This window comes from Bubalus kerabau, chromosome 4, assembly GCF_029407905.1.
Source record: "Bubalus kerabau isolate K-KA32 ecotype Philippines breed swamp buffalo chromosome 4, PCC_UOA_SB_1v2, whole genome shotgun sequence".
NCBI classification, from domain to species: Eukaryota; Metazoa; Chordata; class Mammalia; order Artiodactyla; family Bovidae; genus Bubalus; species Bubalus kerabau.
In genome coordinates, this window is record NC_073627.1 from 28,558,623 (window position 1) to 28,584,382 (window position 25,760).

The 25,760-nt window shown below is 38.6% G+C and overlaps 1 protein-coding gene and 1 non-coding gene across 7 annotated transcripts in view; both read right to left on the minus strand.

Moving 5' to 3' along the window:
- The window catches only part of SPAG9 (sperm associated antigen 9), a 151,045-nt gene that overhangs the window by 53,247 nt on the left and 72,038 nt on the right, over positions 1-25,760 (minus strand). For all 6 annotated transcript variants that reach the window (XM_055576219.1, XM_055576218.1, XM_055576215.1 and 3 more), the window contains 3 exons: positions 23,378-23,528; positions 3,116-3,323; positions 2,694-2,793 (listed from right to left, as the gene is read on the minus strand). In XM_055576219.1, coding sequence (XP_055432194.1) covers positions 2,694-2,793; positions 3,116-3,323; positions 23,378-23,528 — 459 coding nt within the window. The remainder of the gene's footprint in view (positions 1-2,693; positions 2,794-3,115; positions 3,324-23,377; positions 23,529-25,760) is intronic.
- On the minus strand, positions 19,020-19,106 carry LOC129651956 (small nucleolar RNA SNORD86). The gene has a single exon (XR_008714445.1). It is a non-coding gene; the product is annotated as a small nucleolar RNA SNORD86 (small nucleolar RNA).

A 25,760-nucleotide genomic window follows, 5' to 3' on the forward strand; every position in this document is an offset into this window, starting at 1 on the left:
AATCCTAAAGGAAATCAACCCTGAATATTCACTGGAAGGACTGATGCTGAAAGCTGAAGCTCCAATACTTTGGCCATCTGATGCACAGAGCCAATTTATTGAAAAAGACCCTGATGCTGGGAAAGACAGAAAGCAGGAGAAGGGGGTGACAAAGGATGAGATGGTTGGATGACCGTACTGACTCAATGCACGAGTTTAAGCAAGTTCCAGGAGATGGTGAAGGACAGGTCCATGGGGTTGCAGAGTGTCAGACATGACTAAGCAACTGAACAACAGCAGCAGCAACAAGATGACGTGGTGCCCAGGAAACAGGACAGAGGAGAGACAGGAAAAGAACTCCCAGCAAGAAAATGAGAGCAAATTCCAGGACCAGAGCAAACACAGTAAAGTCTACCTTTGGAGAATGGAAATAATGCTGCCAAGAAACTGGTTTTATATTTGGCCATTTGAGAATGTTTACATTTATGATTTGTTGGGTATCTGTCAGCGAATTAGTGATAGGTGTATAGAAACCTAAGCAAAAGAAACAAAATAAAAACAAAAAAAACCTGAGGCTTTACTAAAAATTAAAGAAAATCAAAGTTGTAAAAGAAAGGAAATGTAATCATAGCATAATCTGTGAGTAGGCTGTTGTTAGTATTTATATAATCATAATGATACAAACAGTGAATCTTAATTTAAATGAAACTGAAATATAATTAACTGAAATATGAAAGGAAAGATGATGGTTTAAATAGCTATGTCCTTGTCATCTTTCACTATAAAGTCAACAGCTAATAATACAGCATTTTTTAAACCCGTGGTCCTAATGTGATCCACAGAATTCAGAAAATGATGAGTGACTACTTGCTCTATTTTTTCAAAGAAAGTACATAGCTAGTTAGACACATGGAGTATAGTTAATTCACTATACAAATGGGGTGCTGTAGGGCATTAGGACTTGATTTTCTCACAGAATCCCAATTGAAAAAGAGAGAGACCAAAGAATAGCACATGAAGATGTGATTTAGATACCTGAAGATAAATACGCAAAGTGACATGAGAGGTGATAAGAGATATTCTCTTGAGAATGGGAATGAAGAGTCAGTAGAGGCAAGGGGCTACTACGGCTCTTCATATTTTGTATTACCATTTGACCATTTGTATTACCATTCAATGCATACATACATTGAAAAAAAAATGTATTAGTTGCTTAGTAGTGTTCAATTCTTTGAAATCCAATGGACTATAGCCTGTCAGGCTACGCTGTCCATGGAATTCTCCAGGCAAGAATACTGGAATGGGTAGCCATTCCCTTCTCCGGGGGATCTTCCCAACTCAGGGTCTGAACCCAGGTCTCCTGCGCTGCAGAAAGATTATTTACCATCTAAGCAACCAAGGAAGTATTTTGTTATTACCATTTAACCTTAATACTATATACATGCTTTACTCTAATAAAAATATGTTTTTGATTTTTAAAAAGAGGTTCAAAATGATAAGTGGGCACAAGTGTTAATAAGTAGGTTTAGGAGAGGATGGAAAAGCAAATTTCACTTTTTATACACTGCATTGTTTAATTTCTTAAATAAATAAACAATAAAAAAATATTTTAATAGGGCACAGCCTTTGAAATCAAAGTCTTAGATTGAATGCTAGTTCCACCTCTTGTTAGTCTGGACAAAATAGTATACAACTCTGAGCTTCTTTATATGTGAAGGGAAGGACATCCGTCTCGTAAGGTTATAATTAAGATAAAATTATATGATGGTAACATATATAATGTAACATATATGGTACATTAAGTTAAGTATTAATTTAAATGGTTTTTAAGGTTAAATGGTATTAAGGTTAAATGGTAATAACAAAATACTTCCCTGGTTGCTCAGATGGTAACATATATAAATGTTAGCTAACCTTTATTGAACTGGGCACTCTGCCAATGATTTAACATATATTGATTCATTTACTCCTTACAATCATGTAAGGTATTATCATAATTTTCTTTCATGGATGTAGAAACTTACCTCAGATTCAAATCCAGGTCAGGATTAGAATGCATATAGTCTTATCCTAGGGTTTCCCTGATAGCTCAGATGGTAAAAAAAACCCGCCTGCAATGAGGGAGACCTGGGTGTGATCCCTGGGTTGGGAAGAGCCCCTGGAGAAGGGAACAGCTACCCACTCCAGTATTCTGGCCTGGAGAACTCCAATTCAGACGACCTTCATTAAGATGATACACAACCATTCTCCTCTAATCACTAAACAGCCTCCCCATGTAAAATGATACTAAAATAAGACTAATTTCTTGCAGTCATGAAACCATTACAGTTTTGAAGGCAATACATTCTCTTCTTCCTGATTTGGAGGAAGGAGTAGGTTTTTTCAAATTATACTTTCCCCACTTTTGCTTTTATGTTTTCCCAAGTTCCACAAACCATGGACTATTCCTTTATGGAATACTCCTTCACTGTCTTTTTTCCCCATCCTTCTTCATGCTTCTAGTCCCTGATGCTACAAAGGTAACAGTTCACAGAACATGTAAATTATGTACAAGGTCTGGCTTCAAAAAGAGAAAACTTAAATATAACATCAACATTTCTTCAGCAAAACATCTGAATGCACTTTATCTGGTCAGAGACCGGGGAACAGCAATGTGCTTAGGGGAGATGGGAAAAGGAAAGAAGTAAGATATCCCAATTAGACTTGAACAATACCTTGAGCCTTTATATCCACTGAGATCTTTGTCCATATCCAACTCAGGAGTGGATTCAATGATTGCCTGAACTTCTGACTTCTCTTCATTTTCAGCAGAACCTTAGAAAAGGACAACATAACAAAAATAACGCATATAACACATACAGCCCCTGATATGAAAATTGTTTCTATGGTTGTAAATACATCATTTGATCATAAAAATTTTTAGAGAGCTGAGAAGCACAAGGTTAGACAGACAACAGGTCATATATTCAATTAACAGTCAATATGGAAATTTAAAAAAAAACAACGAAAGTTTTCATTTGTGTTACTTTGGGCACAAAGCACTGTACACCAGGCCAGAACTCAGTACCTTCTCACATTTGCATCATTTGGATTTACTGAACACTTTGCCAGTATAGAAAAAACTAAGGTTACTTACCTGTTGATATGTTTCTAGTTTCCTGGCCTACTTGTACTTCGATATGCTTGCTTATCTCTGACTTATCAGGTGTATCTGCAACCTTCACAATTCCTTCGTTCTCCTCATGTAAGGGAGTATCACTAGGTGTTGCTGCCACATCTGAAGCAGCTGTTGATGCTGGAGTGGTAGCTTTAGATCCTCCCTGGCTAACATCAGAAAGTTCATCCTACGAATATAATTAGGGAAAACATTTTGATGAGTAATTTATTTAAATGGCCTTTTAAATAGGTTAAGAAACTTGAGAGAAAATTCTGTTAAAAACTAGTAAGTCACTTATTACCAAAGGTAATCAACAAATAATCTCTGTAGCTTGTTTTCAAGTAACTGAGTAATAGTTAAATAATAATATTTTTCCAGACATACGTTGAGATTCTTCTAAATAGAAAAAGTATAGATAAAGGAGGGCTGGCAGTATTATCAATAAAAGCACACACTAATGTCATCATCAGAGTTTATAATGGCAGTTCTAATTTGCACAATCATTTGATAATGAAGACTTGTCTCAAACACTTGAAGACGTACTGTGTGGTGGTTGTTACTGTTCAGTAGCTCAGTCATGTCCAGCTCTTTGTGACCCCATGGACTGCAGCACTCCAGGCTTCCCTGTCCTTCACCATCTCCCAGAGTTTGCTCAAATTCATGTCCATTAACTTGGTGATGCTATCTAACCATCTCATCCTGTCACCCTCTTCTCCTCCTGCCCTCAATCTTTCCCAGCATCAGGGTCTTATCCAATGAGTCAGCTCTTAGAATGAGGAGGCTAACATATTGAAGCTCCAGCTTCAGCATCAGTCCTTCCAATGAATATTCAGGGCTCATTTCCTTCAGATTGCCTGGTTTGATCTCCTTGCAGTCCAAGGGACTCTGAAGAGTCTTCTCTAGAACCACAATTGGAAAGCATCAATTCATATTCATGTTCAGCCTTCTTTATGGTCCAACTTTAAGGTCACATCCGTACATGACTACTAGAAAAACCATAGCTTTGACTATTCAGACCTTTGTTCACAAAGTGATGTCTCTGCTATTCAATACACTGTCTAGGTTTGTAGCGCAACTGTCTTTTAATTTCATGGCTGCAGTCACTGTCCACACTGATTCTGAAGCCCAAGAAAATAACATCTGTGACTGCTTCCACTTCTTCCTCTTCTATTTGTCATAAAGTGATGGGACCAGATGCCATGATCTTAGATTTTTGAATGTTGAGTTTTAATCCAGCTTTTCACTCTCCTCTTTCATCCTCATCAAGAGGCTCTTTAGTTCCTTTTCACTTTCTGCCATTAGAGTGGTATTATCTGCATATCTGAAGTTGTTTATATTTCTTGATTCTAGCTTCTGTTTCCTCCTGCCCAGCATTTCACATGATGTACTCTGCATGTAAGTAAATAAGCAGAATGACAATATTTGAACAGTCAATTGTTGCCAATTTTGAACCAGTCACTTGTTTCATATCTGGTTCTAACTGTTTCTTCTTGACCCACATAGTGGTTTCTCAGGAGGCAGGTAATATAGTCTGGTACTCCTATCAGTAGAAGAATTTTCCACAGCTGTGATCCACACAGTCAAAAGCTTTAGCATAGTCAGTGAAGCAGAAGTAGATGTTTTTCTGGAACTCCCTTGCTTTCTCCATGATCCAACAAATATTAGCAATTTGATCTCTGGTACTTCTCCCTCTTGGAAATACAGTTTGTACATTTGGAAGTTCTTGGTTCAAGTACCACTGAAGCCTAGCTTTAAAGATTTTGCGCATAACTTTGCTAGTATGTGAAACGAGCCCAGTTGTGTGGTAGTTATGCAGATGACACCACCCTAATGGCAGGAAACAAAGAGCAATAAAAGAGCCTCTTAATGAAGGTGAAAGACCAGAGTGAAAAAGCTGGCTTAAAACCCAACCCAACATTCAGAAAACTAAGCTCATGGCATCCGGTCCCATCACTTCATGACAAATAGATGGGGAAAAAAATGGAAACAGTGACAGACTTTATTTTCTTGGGCTCAAAAAATCACTGTGGGATGGAGACTGCAGCCATGAAATTAAAAGATGCTTGCTCCTTGGAAGAAAAGTTATGACAAACCTAGACAGCATATTAAAACGCAGTCATCACTTTGCCAACAAAGGTCTGTATGGTCAAAGCTATGGTTTTTCCAGCAGTCAAGTATGGATATGAGAGTTGAACCATAAAGAAGGGTGATGCCAAAGAACTGACGCTTTCAAACTGCAGTGCTGGAAAAGATTTTTGAGAGTCCCTTGGACTGCAAGGAAATCAAACCAGTCAATCCTAAAGGAAATCAACACTGAATATTCAGTGGAAGGAAAGATGCAGAAGCTGAAGTGCCAATATTTTGGCCATGTGATGCAAAGAACTGACTCACTGGAAAAGATCCTGATGCTGGGAAAGATTGAGGGCAGGAAGAGAAAGGGGCATCCGAGTATGAGATGGCTGGATGCCATCACTGACTGCATAGACATGAGCAAACTCCTAGAGATAGGGGAGGACAGGGAAGTGTGGCATGCTGCAGTCCATGAGGTCCCAAAGTGTCAGGCGTGACTGAGGACTGAATAATAAACAAATGGAATGAAAAGTCTCTGCCACAGTGTTTGACTGAGGGCACAATATTTTTTTCTCCTATGGAAGAAATTATGAAATTTTGTCACTAACAATGCATCCAACTAAAGATAGAAGGAAGAAAGACAATCCTAAATATTAGCCTGTTGTTAAATATAAAATGTATCACTGATCAACAGTAAGTCCTTAAGACTCCAGGTACAAAATAAGGAAAAATTTTTACTAGGACCTAAATGGAAGCTTGGAGAAGGCAATGGCACCCGACTCTGGTACTCTTGCCTGGAAAATCCCATGGACGGAGGAGCCTGGTAGGCTGCAGTCCATGGGGTGGCTAAGAGTCGGACATGACTGAGTGACTTCACTTTCACTTTTCACTTTCATGCATTGGAGAAGGAAATGGCAACCCATTCCAGTATTCTTGCCTAGAGAATCCCAGGGATGGGGGAGCCTGATGGGCTGTTGTCTGTGGGGTCGCACAGAGTCAAACATGACTGAAGCGACTTAGCGGCAGCAGCAGCAGAAGCAGCAAATGGAAGCTGGAAGCATTGATATGAATTATTTAATGTGAAGGTGTAGGGGAGTTGCACGCTATTATTTTATATTCAATCTGTGACATCAAGAGACCTCTAATTCCTATTTTATGTTGCTCTATGTCAATTTTAACTACAAATGCTGCTTTATTTATCTGAAGACCACCAGCCTAACAATTTGAATCACCTGACGTCATTAAGATGTCCTCTTCAATGACACGTGTAGGAGCCCCAAGTGGAGACTTACTGGGCGGTCAAGTCTCTAACAAATGTACTTGTTTTGTAACGCCACTCAAAGTCTTTCAATCTTTAAGAAACTCTATTACAGGCTTTCAAGTCACTAAACAATGCCCACAAAACTAAGGAACCTGACTTGGGGTTCCAGTGCTGTGACTGCAAGTGCTGTGCAAGATAACAAGTCCTGATGAGAGTGAAGAAATTAGGACCCCTGTGTACTGCTGGTGGGGTGATATGATGGTGCAACTGCTATGGAAAACAGTATAACATTTCCTTATAAAATTAAAAATAGAACCACTGTATGATCCAGCACTACCCCTTCTGCTTATAAAACCAAAAGATTTGGAGACAGGGATTCAAAGAGATATTTACACACTCACATTCACGCAGAACTATTCATAGTAATCAACAAGTGGAAGCGACCCAAATGTCCAACAAGGGATGAAATGTATAAACAAAATATGGTGTATAAATATATATATATATATATATGTATGTATATATATGTATACACACAATGGAATATTATTCAGCTTTAAAATGGGAGGAAATCCTGTGATTTCCTTGATACAATATGGATCAATCTTGAGGATACTATGCTAAATGAAATAAGCTAATCACAAAAAAACAAATACAACATGATTTCACTTACATGAGGTATCTAAAGTGGTCACATTCATAGAAACACTAAGTAGAGTGGTAGTTGACAGTGCTGAGGGGAGGGACTGAAAGAGGAGTTTAATGAGTATACAGCTTCAGATGTGCAAGATAAAAAAGCTCTAGCAATCTGTTTCACAATAATATGAATATTCTTAACACTACTGAAGTGTATAGTTAAAATGGTTACAACAGTAAACTTTACTTTTTTTTCTTAAATCACAATACAAAAAAGAGAATGAGGGGAAAAAAGAGAGAATAGGTGGCATTAATTTTAGCTTCACTTGAGATACCATGGTGAAAACAATCTGGTCTTTGTGCTATTTTTCTACTGGTTTTAGATATCAGGCTAGAAGTCTATACACCTTTACAAAATACTTTCTACTGTTCCATTCATCAATGCCTCACATAACCAGTACTGTATATAGAATATACATGTCACGTATTATTTGCCATTGCCCCATTGCTAGTTATATTCAGAGAGACTATAAAGTAAGTTCACAACTATAAAAATAAATTAGTCAATTAAGGACAATTTAGAAATGTTCTAATATAGTGTTTTCTTAAGTAGCTTGCCTGATTTCCTCTGAAATAAGCTAAAACAGAGGGCAAGTAACTCTGCTATATAAACCTGTCTTTAGTGTCAAAGATTTTAAGCCTAATCTAAGTAAAAGACAAACAGATCACAAAATTCTGTGTATACATGTATTTTCTAGAGAGCTTCATAACTTTAATCTGATTCCTAGAGGAATCCGTGACCCAAAGAAACACTGAGAACCACTAAGATGAAATAAGTCTAGCTCTAAGTTATACTATAGGTTCAAAAAAATTTAGCTTATTGAAACAGAGGCATAGATGACCTACTTCTGAAGATATTTCTGAAAATGATACTGGTTCCACTGTTATGAACCAGGTGATGGCCTTACCCTGGTTAACCCTGATCTAATGGGTAGGATACAGTCTTATTTTGTCCTTATATCCCCAGTGCCTAGCATATCAAGCCTGACATGAAGTAGGCTCTCAAATGATGTTTGCTGAATGGTGCCTCGACAGGCGCTAAACAAATCCGTTTAACTAGAGAGGCAGCCCATGGTGAAATGACTTACTAGGCTGTCTCCAGGATACTTTCAAGTTGTGTACATTCCGCCCCGAGGACGGTATTTGTGCAAACACAGAAGTCTTCTTACCCAGAGCTGTATAAAGAGAAATCAGCTGAACTTCCATAGGATTTACTTATTCTATTCTCTCCTCTATAGATTACAGTAAAGCCCTAGCAACCACTGTAGAAGAAATAATTTTCTTTCATTTCAGTGGGCTTCCCTGGTGGCTCAGCTGGTAAAAAAAAATCCGCCTGCAATGTGGGAGACCTGGGTTTGATCCCTGGGTTGGGAAGATCCCCTGGAAAAGGGAAAGGCTACCCAGTCCAGTACTCTGACCTGAAGAATTCCATAGACTGTGTAGTCCAAGGGGTCACAAAGAATCAGACATGACTGAGAGACTTTCACTCACTCAGTGAATAACATCAGTAGTCTTCCAAACTGAGCACTTGATATCTTGAGAGTGGCAGTTGAGGAAGTAACCAAAAGTTAATCACTTTCATCTACTTTTTGCAAAATGTTTTGAAAGCCCATTCTCACCTCCTGTTCTATAGCCTTCAGAGGTTCAGGGCTACTTCTGACCTGGGAATAGGGAAATATTATAAAACAGAAAAAAATTCATATATTTACTAGGTGTCAGCATATGTCTAAGTATCTTTGGCTTGTGCTACCTCTCAGGGTAACAAGGTCCATCTCTATTTTCTACTTTGTTCAAATGAGGGTTTGGGGGTTTTGTTTTGACTTAAAATCACCTCCTTTAAGTCTCTATTTTAAGCCATATCATGACTCAAAAGCCACCACTTGGGTCCTATCTTACCCTATACTTTGTCAATAAGCAGTTTATCACTTAACCGTTTTTTATATTCATAAAGGCTTCCCTGGTGGCTCAGTGGTAAAGAATCCGCCTGCCAATGCAGGAGAGACTGATCGGAAAGATCCCACATGCCACAGAGCAACTAAGCCCAAGCCACAACTATTGAACCTCTGCTCTAGAGTCCATGCTCTGCAACAAAAGAAGCCATTGCAACGAGAAGCCCACACAACATAACTAGCCCCTGCTTGCTGCAACTAAAGAAAAGCCCAAACAGCAACGAAGACCCAAATGAACTGAAGCAAAAGTCACTCAGTTGTGTTGGACTCTTTGTGACCCCATGGACTACACAGTCCATGGAATTCTTCCGGCCATAATAGTGGAGTGGGTATAAGTTCCCTTCTCCACGGGATCTTCCCAACTCAGGGATAGAACCCAGGTCTCCTGCACTGCAGGCGGATTCTTTACCATCTGAGCCACCAGGGAAGCCCAAGAATACTGGAGTGGGTAGCCTATCTCTTCTCCAGCAGATCATCCCAACCCAGGAATCGAACCAGGGTCTCCTGCACTTCAGGTGGATTCTTTACCAGCTGAGCTACCAGGGAATCCCCTCAAAAGAGAAATCTTCCTGAAATTTATCCTAATCATCTTGAGTAATTAACATAGTAAATATTCCAATTTAGCATACTTGGCGGAGAAGGCAATGGCACCCCACTCCAGTACTCTTGCCTGGAAAATCCCATGGATGGAGGAGCCAGGCAGGCTGCAGTCCATGGGGTCGTGAAGAGTTGGATATGACTAAATGACTTCACTTTCACTTTTCACTTTCATGCATTGGAGAAGGAAATGGCAACCCACTCCAGTGTTCTTGCCTGGAGAATCCCAGGGACGGCGGAGCCTGGTGGGCTGCCATCTATGGGGTCGCACAGAGTTGGACACGACTGAAGCAACTTAGCAGCAGCAGTAGCAGCAGCAGCATACTTGGAAATGCTAAACACACTCTTCTTCCCCCTGCCTCACCCCCTATCATTTCTGAAACTGATAGAGAACACTAATAATTAAAGGGTGACCAAGATTCAAATCCTTTCTCAAAAAACATTTATTACTCATATTCTCTACTTGTACATTTGCCCTCTTTGAGACAACAGTGTTTCTCTTAAACAGAAAACAACTTCAAGTTTTAAATATTCTTAGTCTGGAAATCCATCAGTCTTTTTGAAAGTCTAAAATATAGCTGTGCTGCACTCTCTTAGTTCCCACCCAAAAAAGTACAGATGAACAAGAAAAGATTCACTTTTTTCCTAAATGAAACATAATTGACTTACAACATTATATTCGTTTCATGTGTATAATGCAGTGGTTTGGTATTTTTAGACATTAGAAAATGATCACCAAGTCTAAGTAACAACTGTTGCCATACAAAGTTATTGCAATATTATTGACTGTATTCCCTATGCTGTACATTATATCTCTTTGACTTCTTTATTCTATGAATGTAGCTTTGTACCTCCCTCACCTATTTCACTCATCTCCTCACACCCCACTCCCTTCCGGCAACTTCAATTTGTCCTCTGTACCTATGAGTCCGCTTCTGTTTTATGTTTGTTCATTTTGCTTTGTGTTTTTAGGTTCCACATATGAGAGAAATCACATGGTATTTGTCTTTCACTGACTGATTTTTTTTCACTTGGCACATACCCTCTAGGTCCAACCATGTTATCAAAACTGGCAAGATTTTTTAATAAGGTTGGATGATATTCCATTTAATATACCACCACATGATTCACTCTGTACAAACCAGACTGCATCTCCTTTAATATCTGTTTACACGAGCTTTGATTTTGGATTCTCATCTTTAACTCTTCTCAAATAACATTTCATCAAAAGCTAGGTAAATAACTCTCTAAATAAAAATGAAAAGATTGTGAATATGTATTTCAAAATGGAAAACAAAAAGCTGCAGGAAATACTTAAAAGAGCATAAACTCATTTATCTTACAAAGACATATATGAGTATGTATTATCTATGTGCAATATAGACTTCCCTGATAGAATCCACCTGCAATGCAGGAGACCCCAGTTCAATTCCTGGGTTGGGAAGATCCCCTGGAGAAGGGATAGGCTCCTCACGCCCATATTCTTGGGCTTCCCTTGTGGCTCAGTTGGTAAAGAATCTGATTGCAATGTGGGAGACCTGGGTTTGATCCCTGGGTTGGGAAGATCCCCTGGAGAAGGGAAAGGCTACCCACTCCAGTATAATCCATGGGGTCAAAAAGAGTCGGACACGACTGAGCAACTTTTACTTTCACTTTTCATGTGCAGATGTGAAGAAAGGAGCATGAAGAATATACCAACTGAGGATACACCAATAACTGAGGGGAAGGAATGGAATTTACATTTTTTACTCTAGATTCAATATATTTATATATTTGATTGTGAAACCTTATTAATATAACCTTTTAAAAGAATTATTAAGCCTGCTTTATAAAATATGGGATCTCAGATCAACTTTACATTTCTAGCATCTGGTATTGTTTGTGACCCAGTAGGTATCAAAGTTTTTTAATGTAAAAAGCAAAGTAATTTTTCTTCAACAGAAAATACTTAAAGCTATTTTTCCTAAGAGTTTGTTTAAACATTAAATATCAATAGTAATAAATATGCATGTGCCAATTACTTCAAAAGAAGTCACATTAGAAATATAAGGTTTAAATACCATAATTTTTAACAGTGTTATTTTTCACCAACCAAGTTTTACCAGTTTCCATTCTCAATATACACAAGCATCTGGGTCAACACACAACATAATAAATATGCCAAAAAGAGGGGGGGAGAAAATCTTATTTATTAACATTAACACCCATTAAAAAAGAACTAATCTACTGCATCTTTTCTAAGCAAGAGTTTAAAAGGGAAGGCCCTTTTAAGTATGAATCTTATAATGTTATCAGTTATACCTCAATAAAAATGAATGAATGAATGAATGGAAAAGTACCAAAATATTAAGAAGAGTAAGTCTTAACTCAGTTTTCCCTTTAAACCCCCATTGTCAGCTGTGGATGATTCCTGAAGTTATCAAATAAGGATATACCTGGGTGGGAAAGTTAATAAATAACAACTGAAGTTATAGGACTTTCCTGGTGGTGCAGCAGTTAAGAATCTGCCTGCCACTGCAGGGGCCATGGGTTTGATCCCTACTCTGGGACGATTCCACATGCCATGGGGAAACTAAGTCCATGTACCACAACCACTGAGCCCACACTCTAGAGCCTGTGTTGCAACTACGGAGCCTCCATGCTCTACAGCCGCTGATCCGCAACTGGAGAAGCCACGGCAATGAGAAGCCTGTGCGCTACCACGCTCGCCACATGGCGAGAAAGCCAGCGCAGCAACCAAGACCGGTGCAGCTCAAGTAATACATTTGTATTGTTATTTAATATTATTCAATTATTGGTGGATGTATTTTGAGATTTATAAATAAGTCTCAATTATTAAATAAGTCTTAATTTGAGAATTATTAAATAACAAGTATTTAATATTAATATTAAATAATATTCCTTATGCTCTGTCCCAAGGAAACCATAAAAAATTACAACATATAATCCTTTTTTTTTTGCATCCCAGCATATATTTTGAAAACTTTTACACTGATACCAAAGACAGGCAAAGACACTACAAGAAAATTACAAATATCCTTTACAACTACTGACATAGAAGTACTGAACAAAACACAAGCAAACCAAAGCAGTACATTAAAAGGTTTATACACTATGATCAAATGGGATTTATTCCTGGAATTTTAGAATGGGTCAACAGACAAAAATTAATCCATGTGATATGTCACCTTAATAGAATGAAGGATAAAAACCCCAAATCATCTCAACTGATGCAATAATAGAATGACAAAATTCCACATCTTTTCACAATAAAAACACTTAATGAACGAGAAACAGAAAGAAACTCACTATAATTAAAGCCATATATGAAAAACCCATGGCTAAAAACATACTCAGTGGTAAAAGACTAAGTTTTTCCCTTAGAATTAGGAACAATGTCCACTTTTGCCACTTCTAATAAATATTATATTAGAGGTTGTAGGCAGAGCAAATAGACAAGAAGAAGAAATAGGCCTTCAAATTAGAAAAGAAGTAAAATTATCTCTATTCACTGACAACATGATCTTATATCGAGAAAACCCTAAAGATTACACACACAAAATTAAAGCTAATCAATGAATTCAGCAAAGTTCCAAGATACAAAATCAACACACAAAAATCAGTTGCAACGAACAATCCAAGAAGATAATTAAGAAAATAATTCCATTTACAATAGCATAAAAAGAATAAAATACTTAGGAATAAATGTAACCTCTAGTCAAAGTCTCAATGGTGATGCAGCTTTGAAATGAGAGAGGCGGTGGTTATACAACACTGCGAATGCACTGAACGCCACCTGACTGTACACTTTAACATGGTTCGTCATGTTTTGTCCAGGCAATACCCAGCTTGCTTGCTTTCTCTTTCCTCCCAACATTTTACTTTTAGAATTTTTCAGTGAACACCCACATACTCATGACCTCGTTTCTACCCATTAGCATTTTACTATTCTTTACTATTATCACATAACTACCCATCTTTCCACCAGGCCAAGATGCATTTCAAAGACACTGTCATCATCAATACACTTCAGCCCTAAACATTTCAGCACATGTCATCAACTAGAGCTCAGTATCTGTTTTACATATTGTTGAGTTAAACTTACATAAAATGCACAAATTGTATTTTGCTGAGTGTTGACAAACGCACCCATCTGTCTAACCCAACCCCCTATCAAGATATAGTACATTACCATCATCCTAGATATTTCCCTCAGGCCCTTTCTTAGTCGATCCCACTCACATCCCATCAGAGACAACTACTGTTCTAATTTTGTCCCGACCACACATTCATTTTCCATTATATAAAACTTCATATAGTTGGTACCACAGAACATGTATTCTTTTATCTAAGACTTCCATCATTCAGCATGATGTCTTTGAGAACTGCTTCTCTTTTAGACCTCCAATTTTGTAATTCAGAGCTAGGAGGATGCTCCCAGATCAATTAAAAAAAAAAAGGCAGAAATTGAGCAATTCACAAGACATATAAAGTGAAAGGGAGAAAAAAAGTAAAGTGAAGTGTGATTCATACAGTACTTGTAGGGAAAAAAAAAGATGTAAGCTTTTATATGCTCAAAATAACTCAGGAAGGACACAAGAAACTGGTTACAGAAGTTGCCTTGAGGGAGGGGAAAGACACTAAAGGAGAGATTTTTTTGGTAAAAAACTGAAGCATAATACACGTACAAGTAAGTTCACATAACACAAGTGTACAGCTCAGTTTTCACAAACTGAATACATCTGAGTAAGCTGCGCTTAGAACAGGAGTCAGAATCTTGTCAGCACCCTAAAAGCAAAAAAGATAACCCTCTATCACAATTCTTTCTGGGGGGCTCTGCTGGGTCTTCAGTGCAGTATGGGCTGTCTCCAGTTGCGGCGTGTGGAGGCCACCCTCTAGTTGCTGTGCGCAGACCTCTCGCTGCAGAGGCCTCCCTTGTTGTGGGGCACGGGTTTCAGGGCGCACGGGTTTCAGGGCACACGGGCTTCAGTGGTTGCAGCTCCCGGGCTCTAGAGCACAAGCCCAGTGGTTGTGGGCCTAGTTGCTCCAGAGCATGTGGGATCTTCTCAGCCCAGGGATCGAACTGTGTCTCTTGCATTGGAAGGCAGATCCTTTACCATTGAGCCACCAGGAAGCCCGCTTCTGTTGTTTATACTCTGGATTTTGGCCATGAGGCATGTGGGATCTTCTGACATTTTAACTGTGGCTTGGTGTGGGTCTCTTTGGGACATCTTGTTTGGGACTCACTGCTTTCTGGACTTGGCTGCCTGGTTTCTTTGCCAGATTAAGAGACTTATTAAATAAGTTTTAATAAGAAATAATAACATATTAAATAAGCCTCAATCATTAATAAATAAGTCTTAATTTGAGTATTATTTACGATTAATAATCTCAAGCAAAACATAAAATATTATAACAAATAATCCTTTTTTCTTAAAACTCTATTTTTATTTTACTCTACTGTAAATACTAATATAAAAATCCAAAGGAAATAATGTATAATATAAACCAATGGAAAAACCCAACATAAGGATCAAAGGAGGATCCTTATGTTACAATCCATAAGCACATTTAGTGCCTAGATCTTGGTTCCTAAATATTTTCTCCAATAAACAGAACTAGGGTTTCTTTGAGAAGCAGTCAATTGCACAGCAGGTACAGGGAAAATACAAGAGCCTGGAGCATCTGGTGGTGTCAGGAAGGAAGGACTCAGAAGAGTATGGGCATAAAGGGTATTAGGATGACTCCTGAAAGAGCTCCTGATGTCCTAAGCTGAAACCATTTGAGCAACAAAATAAATATAGTAAGTACCCTACACACAAAACTGCAAGTTTCGAACTTGCAAAAATGAGAACGTGCATTCCATCAATGTCAGGTATGAGTGAAACTGGGAGTCTCCTACTGCTGACGATCTTTCAGCTCCACCATCTCCCATCTTCTCTCCCTCCTCTAGTCAGCAACTCTTCTTGCCTGTTGTACTTTTAAGGGTACTGTACTGTAAGATTAAAAAGTTTTCTTTATTTTCTGTTTGTTTTTATTTGTGTGAAAAGTATTATAAACCTGTTACAGCACAGTACCATTTGACTGGTTGTGTTAGTTGGGTAACTAGGCTAACTTTGTCAGACTTACAAATTGGATTTAGGAACGTGCTTTGAAAATGGAACTTGTTCGTATGTATAGGACTTACTATAACAGTGTTGGATAACCTACAGAATAAAATAATATCTATTAGTTCAAACAAGGAAAGAAAGGAGGGAGGGAATGAGTAGCTCTCCCTAATAAATGCAGAATGAAGAAAACAGAAAATAAGCATTAGAACACCACAATAGTGATTATTGTAGCTAAGATTCACTGATGGGTACTAAAATCAGTAAATGAAAGTTTGAGAAACAGGATATCAGCACAGTCTCAAAATACATCCACCAAGATATTTATTAATCAAATTATAAAGAGAAAAACAATAACTTTACAGTGGAGAAATCCAACATACACTAGATGAACCAAGCAATGAAGGTTAACATCACCATTACAGCATGCTGCTTCTGTAGCAACCTTATTAAAAATATATAGCCTCAATCTAACCATGAGAAACCATCAGAGAAGCCCAAATTTAGAGACAGTCTACAAAATAACCAACCAGTATTCTTTCAGCTTGAAGGTCATGAAAGACAAGCAAAGACTGAGAAGCTCACATATTAGAAGGGACTGAGGCAACGTAACTCAATGCAATGTGGGATCCTGGACTGGATCCTGGAACCAAAAAAGAACACTGGTGGGAAAATTGGCAAAATCTGAATAAAAGTCTGTAGTTCAGCTAATAGTATTGTACCAATGTTAATTTTTTAGTTTTAATCATCTTATCGTGGTTAGTTAATATTGGTGGATGGCAGGTGATGGGTATCGTTCCCTCTGTACTGTTCTTGCAACTTTTCTCTAAGTCTAAAATGTCTAAAAACGAAATATTAAAAAAACAAAAAACAACCAAGAGCATTAACTGTTTTGAAATGTAAAATCATACATGCATTTTACGACAGGATTTTTAATCACAGAAGACACAAGAGTAAGGTTTAACTACTACAAAGATTCAAGCTTGGGAAAACTCAAGAAATAGGAACGACTAAACATAAATGGAGGAGGATGGAAAATTCTTCTAAACAAGAATGCTGGCTCTGTTCAGGCATTTTTCGTTTTGCATGCTAAGCACATCCTCTGAAGAATGCAGCATGCATTGACCGCTGGCTTTATACACCAAACCCTGCTAACAAGACCTTCTCACAGCAGCTCCACTCAAGTAGTTCAAGTCATGCAGTTTTAAAAGAACTCTAAAACTTTCGTAAGTAGGTACCAACTCAATTGCTTTTAGCTAAAATTGTTTTTTCTCCGTTTTAAAAGTCACATTCTATGAATAACCAACAACCTAGGAGACTCTTAAAATGAAAAATGAATAACCTTCTTGGAATATATATACATATTTGCACATTCGCATGTCTGTAGGCGTGTGCAGGTGCATATCCATGCACCAGCTGCATATATACACATACATATGCGTACACGTGAAACCAGACGGAATCTATGAAATCAGTGCCAAAGTGATACCAACCAAGGTCTAAAAACTGTGACAATTTTATGTATAGCATATTTTCAATATTTAAAACATTTTGTTCTCTTTCTATATATGGGCACAAGGGAGAGATATTTGAACTCTAAACTTGTAAAGCAATGAAGAACTTACACAACACAGCTGGTGAGAAAACAAATGGCTACCATCCCTTTGGCAGGCAATTTGGTGATATCTAGCAAAATCTGAAATATGGGCTTTGATTCAGCAATCCCACTTATGGGAACTATAAATACCAGCACAAAATTATGTACAAGGTTTATTCAACTCAGCATTGCTTGTAATGGCAAGAGTTTAGGACAAAGTGAGGTATCCTATCAGTAAAGTAGATTTTAATGGCAGTTGGTATATGCGATCCCTTTCCCCTGGCCCTTCCTCTGCAATTCTGATGTATTATTCATCTTGCTTCATTCCCTTGTTTTCAATTTCTTTTTACATTGGACTCTCCTTCTAAGCACACAAACAACCCAGTCTGTCCCATTTTTGTTGTTGTTGGCTTGTTTTTAATTTTATAGGGCTCTGGAGGATGCGTAGGGAAATATCTCTGCAAGTTATGCCTCACTAGGAAAATGTCCATTCTAACTTTTCTGGGATAGTTTTTGGAGCTTTTCCTTTTTCTTGGAGCCACCATTCTTGCTTCCCTGATAGCTCAGTTTGTAAAGGGGCTTCCCTGATAGCTCAGTTGGTAAAGAATCCACCTGCAAGGCAGGAGACCCTGGTTCAATTCCTGGGTCAGGAAGATCTGCTGGAAAAGGGATAGGCCACCCACTCCAGTATTCTTGGGCTTCCCTTGTGGCTCAGCCAGTAAAGTATCTGCCTGCAATCCGGGAGACCTGGGTTCAGTCCCAGGGTTGGTAAGATCCCCTAGAGAAGGGAAAGGCTATCCAGTCCAGTATTCTGGCCTGGAGAATTCGATGGACTGTATAGTCCATGGGGTTGCAAAGAGTCGGACAGGACTGAGTGACTTTCACTTTCTGTTATTGCTAGCAGAAGCCTCTTAAAAGTCTACTGCTGAGTGGGTCCGCCTTGGAAGAGAATTTCCTCTTTTTTTGGGGGGACCCTCTTGTTTCCTGACTCTTCAGGGTCATTAACTGATTCCTCTTTGGGAAAACTTGGAAAGACTTCTACAGCCAGCTGTCTCTTCAATATTGCTACTAACTAGCTCCTCCTTGGAAAAAGATTTCTTTTTCTTGGGTTTGGAGGTAATAAGATGGATCTTCCATTCCATTCTCCCAGGGAGCCTCCTCAGGCTTTTACTTTTTCTTCTTTTGGGGTCTTTTACTTGTCTCCTCATTCCTCCGGGGCACTACTGTTTTCTGAAGATGCCAGGGCAATCACAGCCAGCCTTTTCTTTTCCTTATTCAAGTGTTTCTTCTGTTTCTCCAGCTTCCTAGTAATCTCTGCAGCTACTTCATCTGCCTGAATCATTGCCTCCTTCATGACATGCAGATTTCTTTTGTGGAACCTCTCCAGTCTAATACACAGATGGACAGTCCCTCCTCAACTTGTTCTCGAAGCTTCTCCCCAAATACACTGATGGGTACCTCAGAGAAGCAATCAAATTGTGAGGCAATACTGCCTTTATTTTGCCAGGTATTAGGAGAGGTGGCCTCTGTTCTTGGCAGCTGTTTGGTCAGTGAAGGTAGAGTGGAAAATGAGTCTGGAAATCTGATCCCTTTGCTGGACCCAGGAAATCACTCAGACACTAGGACTGGCCATCAACCCTACAGCAAGAGGCCTGTTTAAGTGAGAGAGCCCTGATCAGCCATCACCATGAATGTCCCATTCTAAGAGTACTTTTCCCTTTACCCTGGCAACTCAAGATATCCTTTTACTTTCCTCTAACCACAGTTACTTACTTCTTGAGTAACCTACATACTATTTCCTTTTTTCATGAATATAATTCAGTTGGAGGAACAACCTTACCTTAACATTTTTGATCATTTCCAGCCTTAGCTTTTTAACTTTTATTTATTTACTTATTATTTGGGGGCTTTGCTGAGTCTTGAGCTATCCGGGCTTTGCTCCTGCTGCAGCAAGCAAGGGCTCCCCTCTAGTTTCAGTGCGCAGGATTCTCACTGTGGTGGCATCTCTTGTGGTAGAGCACGGACTCTAGGGAGCAAGGGCATCAGCAGCTGTGGCACGTGGGCTCGGCAGTTATGGTTCCTGGGCTCTCAGCAGTTGTAGCACACAGGCTTCGATGCTCTGCAGCATGTGGGGTCTCCCCAGATCAGGGATCAGACCCGTGTCACCTGCATTGGCAGGCAGATTCTTTACCACTGAGCCACCAGGGAAGTCCCAGTCAGGAACATTTTAAAGAAATGTTCGGTTAAGTCATTTTAAAAATCAATTTTTAAAACAGTATTATACTACTTCAGATAAACTATCATACCTAGTATATCTGCTCCTCCATCCACATCTCCAATTAGGCCTGAACCACTGAGCCACCAGGGAAGCCCCCAGCCTTAGCATCTTTATAATACATTTTCAACAGAAAATGTCATTTAACATAAGAAGTTTCTTTTACCAATTTCACCAGAAGCCCCCCAGTCAAAAATTTCTGTTCAGATCTCTCCTGCTTTCAGCTTTAAACTGATCTCTAAACTAGATTTAAGGACCATCAAAAAGGTGTCAGGTGGAGCTTCAATGTAAGCTGTGGCATTTAGATTGGCCTTGACAGAGTACTTCTACTGGCCGTTAACCTAAGCAGGACACAAATGCGTATGTGGGAAAACTATAAAGAAAAGCAACTGGATGCAAACGTGTGGAGTTCGAGAAAGGTCAGAGATTAAAATTTCTGAAAGCTGATGGGTGGATGGTACTTACAGACATGAAACTTGAGTTACCTAGATTAAGTAGAGCAGAGGGCTGAGCTTTAAGCCCTAGAGAACTCCAACATTTACAAGTCCAAAATCAGCAAAGGAAAAGGACCTGTGAAGAATACCAGAGACTGGGGGGTTGGGGGGCGTGGGGAGGGGGTGGGGAGAAGTATCCTGGGAGCAAAGTGAAAAAAAGCATTTCAAGAAGCAGAGAGTATTCAAATGTATCAAATGCTGCTACAATGTAGCAAGGGAATGGGAATTTTTCATGTTTAGAAAGACCGGTATTTTGGATAATTGTAAAAAAAGGCACACTGGTGCAGTAAGTAGAATTAAAGTCTCAGAGGAATAGGATGAACAGAAAAAAAAAACCACATTCTTCAACCATGCTAAAGTCTGTCCCCACCTTGAGGTCTTTACAGATGCTATTTGACCATCCTGAAACACATATTCCTCTGGACCTTTCCATGCCTGTACATCTTCTTTTCAGGGCACAAGTCACCACTTTCAAGAGAAATTCCTCAGTTACCCCTTCTTACTACTATTCTCTAGCCCCTTACTTTGTTTTATAAAAACAGTACGTTAACACTACTTGAAACTTCATGCTTCCACATATTTGTTTCTTTGTTGATTTTCCCAACAAAAATACAACAAACAAGGAATAAATATGTACAAATACTTCTTTTTAAGTTTTTTAAGAACAACATGTATATTTTCTAGGTGCACCAGTCTTAGCAGATATTCCATTACAGTTATCCCTTGTTATCTGCAGGGGATTGTTCCAGAACTCCCTGTGTTTACCAAAATCTACAGATGCTCAAGTTCCTTACATTAAATGGTATAGTATACCTGAAGATATAACCTCGTTGACTACAACTCTCTCACAGGGAGAAATCTGCAATAAAGCAACAAAAAAGGTCCATAAATCTATAATCATGGCCAAATCTCCTTTACTGCCATTCTTCTGCCATAGTTTCCCTGGTTTTCTCACACAACATTTTCACCTTAACCTTATTTCACACAAAAAAAGTGCCAGTAAAATTAATATTATGAACATACTCTTAATAGAGCTAGGTCATCCTGAAAGTTCTTAGAAAAATGAAAGTTGAAAAACACATTACAATAGAGATGGTCTAGTCCCACTTCTGTCAGACATGGAAACCAAGACTAGTGTGTTTGTTCAATGCAATCTACATGTGAACTCTAAACCTGACTCCCAGGCTTTTGCAAAGTTAGAAAAAGACATCTGACTAATAACATAGACTTAAGTAAATAGTAAAATATGTCCTGATTATGAGACATATTTCACAAACTTATCCCTTTTGGGGTGGGGCAGACGCTGCATTGGGTCTGCTGCTACACACGGGCTTTCTCTAGTGCAGCAAGCAGGGGCTACTCCCTAATTGCAGTGTGCAGGTTTCTCATGGTGGTGGCTTCTCTTGTTGCAGAGCATGGACTCCAGGGCGCACAGGCTTCAGGAGTTGCGGCGCATGACCTCCAGTAGTTGTGGTACACAGACTTAGCTGGCCCATAGCATGTGGAATCTCCCCAAACCAGGAGTCTAATCCATTTCCCCTGCATTGGCTGCTGGATTCTTAACCACTGGACCACCAGGGGAAGTCCTGTTAAGCCTTTATCTCATTTACTGGCTTCATGTCTACAGTAGAAACAGACTGGATTTTATTTTAAAAACCTCTCTTGGGAATACCTACCTTAGTATCCCTAGGGAGGACCCAACTCCCCTGTTCAAATCCATCTGTTAATCACTTTATAACTAGTCAGAGAATGGAAAAAACGTGAAGTTAGGCCTACTGTTAAAAATAGTTTGCAGTGGGAGCAAAGCTATGAAATATTTATTTACTTCTTACTGTTTTGAGCACGTTTCAAAGATCAATGAAATGATTCTAAATGCCTCTACCTACTAGAGCTGAGAAACAGACCATTTACATTATGTCAAAAGAATCTTTCTAACATCTAAAACAAATAATCCATTTGACAAACATGTTCTGAGAGACCACTACGTGCTAGGCACCTTTTCTAAGAGCTAGGGACACGGCAGTAAATAAACCACATGGGTCTTACATTCTTAGTGGAGAGAAACAAAATAAATAAGTAAATGACTTCATATTTTAGAGGCATCATAAGAGCTATGTAAGGGGACTTCCCTGATGCTCCAGTGGCTAAGAATCTGAGCTTCCAGTGCAGGGGGCCTGGGTTTATTCTTAGCGAACTAGACCCACATGCCACAACTAAATATCCTGTGTGTCACAACTAAGACTCAGTGCAGCCAAATAAATTAAAAACAAATTAAAAAAAAAAAAAGAGTTATCTGAGTATTTAAAGCCATGAGAAGTAATTTGGAGAAAGAGACCAGAAAAGAGAGAGAGAGATGTAAGTAACTCAACTGTATTCATTTACGTGGTCTGTTTGTTTCATGACAGAGTAGATATACTAATGTAACAAGGTTCCTTTATAATCAGTTCCCTTTATAAATATTCCACTTTATAAGATATAGACTATAACTTCAAATATTTTTTATTAGTATATCTCCACTCTTAGAATATATTATTATTTATATTTTCAACTTATTTTGTAACAAGTTCTTGGTTAAGAATATAATAACACCAGGCCTTTTTAGCTAAACACACTTCACTTTTGGATATTGCTTTATGAAGGTGCTGAAGAAGTTGTTTTGCTGTCACTCAGCCGTGTCCAACTCTTTGCTACCGACCCCGTGGGCTGCAGCCTGCCAGGCTCCTTTATCCATGGAATTTTCCAGGCAAGAATACTGGAGTGGGTTGCCACTTCCTTTTGTTCTTTTTTTTTTTTAAAGCAAAGCCCTATTAAATTGTGAAGCTTCCCAGCAGTGAACCAAGGATTTTAGGTGGCAATGATTTTCAATTCTTAAAAACATAGGTTCACTGATCACCCCATCCTAAATTCATATAATGTAAATCAAATAGAAACAGCCTAAATGAAATCGAAATGTTGGTCATTAGTATGACAATCAAGATGTAACAATGCTTGACTCCGTTTTCCTATAAAACTTGAAAAATGAGTAATACAAAACAAACTCTGGGAAGAACTTATTTCCAACTTAAAAAAAGCATTTGTTTTACCAAAAAAATGTACACATACTATTTCATTTTTTCTCTTCTGGTTGTCTAGGACTTCAATTTGGATAAGAAAGCTTATAAAACAAACTGAAGATTTTCATAGGATAAAGCTTACCTTCAGACTGGTATGAGAACGTGGTTGACTTAATTCCTGAAATTTCCATTGTTCTGATCCAGGGGTCTCGCCACCTTTCTGAGCGTCAGGTGTAAGCAATCCGTCTCCAGAAGGTAAAGGGAAAATCCCTAATGATATAGGACGTTCTTTTCTATTTGGAGAGGGCAGAAGAACTAAGCATTAATTCATTTTTAAGTTTTATCCATCGTGACTGTAAGTAATAAGCCTGGGCTGTCACTGCTTTAGAGTCATCACTCTTACATAATATCGTGTGCCTATATGAACAAGCAGACTTACCTAAGAGAAAGGACGAAGTCTCAGAACTTACATTAAGCCCCAAGAAATCAATTAAGAAAGGTAGTAAACAAATAGTTTAGAAAATCTTAAGTTACTGATGAGTTCCTTGCTCAGGAAGCAGTCTGTGGCGCAGTTTCACAGCAAGGGGAGCTGCTACAGTTTCACCATGTTTAGGTCAGCCCTAGGCAACTGCAAACAACCCCCACTCCTGCTCCTCTAGGCTTTCCAATTTCTCATATTAATCCCTAAATACTTACCCAAGTCTCTTACGGTGTGTTTTTTCTGCCTTGAGGAAAATGAATACATGGTTTATCAGGCCTACTGATTAAATAGTCAAAAGAACATGTACAAAAAAATGTTGCCTGCCATTCCAATCAAGAAAGAATAGAATGTTGTCTGCCATTCAGCCATTAGCCACTGTAGCCAGTCTGGATGGAGAGCCCTGAGAGGAATTCAGGATGGAGAAAGACGGGATACTGGCCCTGGATAGTTAAGATACATATCAAAGAAATAATATCAGTGAGCCCAGACTCCTCCATCTTCCCAACCATAGAAAAGCACTAAAATCATTAACTTGAGATGTTTGTCTTTTGTTTGTCTTTTGTAATTAGCAAAAACTCCTGAGTATCCGAGTTCCTCCCTTGCTTGTTTGGAATAGTTCCTCAGAGCTATCTGAGAGGCTGCCCTGACGGACTATGATCCTTAAAAACGTCCCTGAGTAAAGCATAAATCTCAACTTTTAGGTTGGGCTTTTTTTTCCCCCAGAGTTTTATCCCCTAAAGTAGGAAAACTATATTTTTCTACAGGAACTCATATTTTTCTGTATGAGTTCCTTTTCATCACAGTATGTATGACAATTCAACTGTCAGTTTTTCCAAACAAGGATGCCCAAAGATTCTTTCAAAAACTGTAGAGTTTCCGGTGTTTTGTGGGAAATTTCAGTGAATAAGCGTTTCAATTTTAATAACAGAACTTGCACGAGAAACACATCCTTTGTTAATACAAAGGGTTTTTAAAGAGTAGAAGCAAGCCTGGTTCTGAAGGTCATTAACTCAAATGGAAATTCGCTAGAAACCAGACACTAAAGGTTTGGAGCCTCTGGTAAAACTGTAAGAACAGGAACACTGAGGTTATATGTAAAAGTTGGAAAATATTCAGTTTTGCTAAATAAATCTATATTCTGTAAGCTTATTTTTATACCAAGAAACTTTAAGCCACTTTTGAAATGTGCCCTCATTGAACACAAAGGATACATTGCTTTCATTTCTAATAACAATCAGGAAGAATTATACAACTGTCAAACACCTTAAAGATTAGGTGAAGCAAAAGGGTTGAGAGACTGTATTCTATCAATGTTGTATGCACAGAGAAACAGAACAGGACTTTTCTCTACCAGAGTTAACTACTCATCACTTCTTCACACTTGGGATACTTTTCCTATTTGATTTGGGAGAAAAATTCAAACACACACAGGCAGCACAATAAAAGGTTAGATTTTAAAACCAAATCTAAGCTTGTCTTTATGACCTGCCAGAACCACCAAATAACAAAGCAGTCAGCTATTCTGTTTATACAAGATTTTCCCAACTGCTGGTTCAGCAAAAAAGCTTTCATAAGTCCACAGCAAAAAGAGGCATTATTTATTATATCCTTACTGGATAATACAGAACACATTATACACATACATGTTTCCACTTATTGTAGAACCTGTTCTTTCTTGAGAATGACTCACCCCTTTCCCCTATCTTTTCTGCTTGATTTTAAAACGCCCTTTATTTCATCAAACGATGGTGACGATGACCGGAAATTTGGGACAGGCAACATATTTTGGGAACTGAAAATCTAAGGATCTTAGACATACTGGATTACTTATTCTTTTTAACACATCTTGATGACTTAAGCAAAAAAGTGACCAAGAATTTAATCAGATGGAATTTAATGGAACGCTCTCTGACCCCAAATGCATAGAAAAGTAATACAAACTTCATTCGAATTTATCACACTGCCAACAGAAATAAAAACACAGGCCAGTCGTGAGAGTTATATTTCTTTATGAATGAGAACACAATCATTTTCACACATTTCA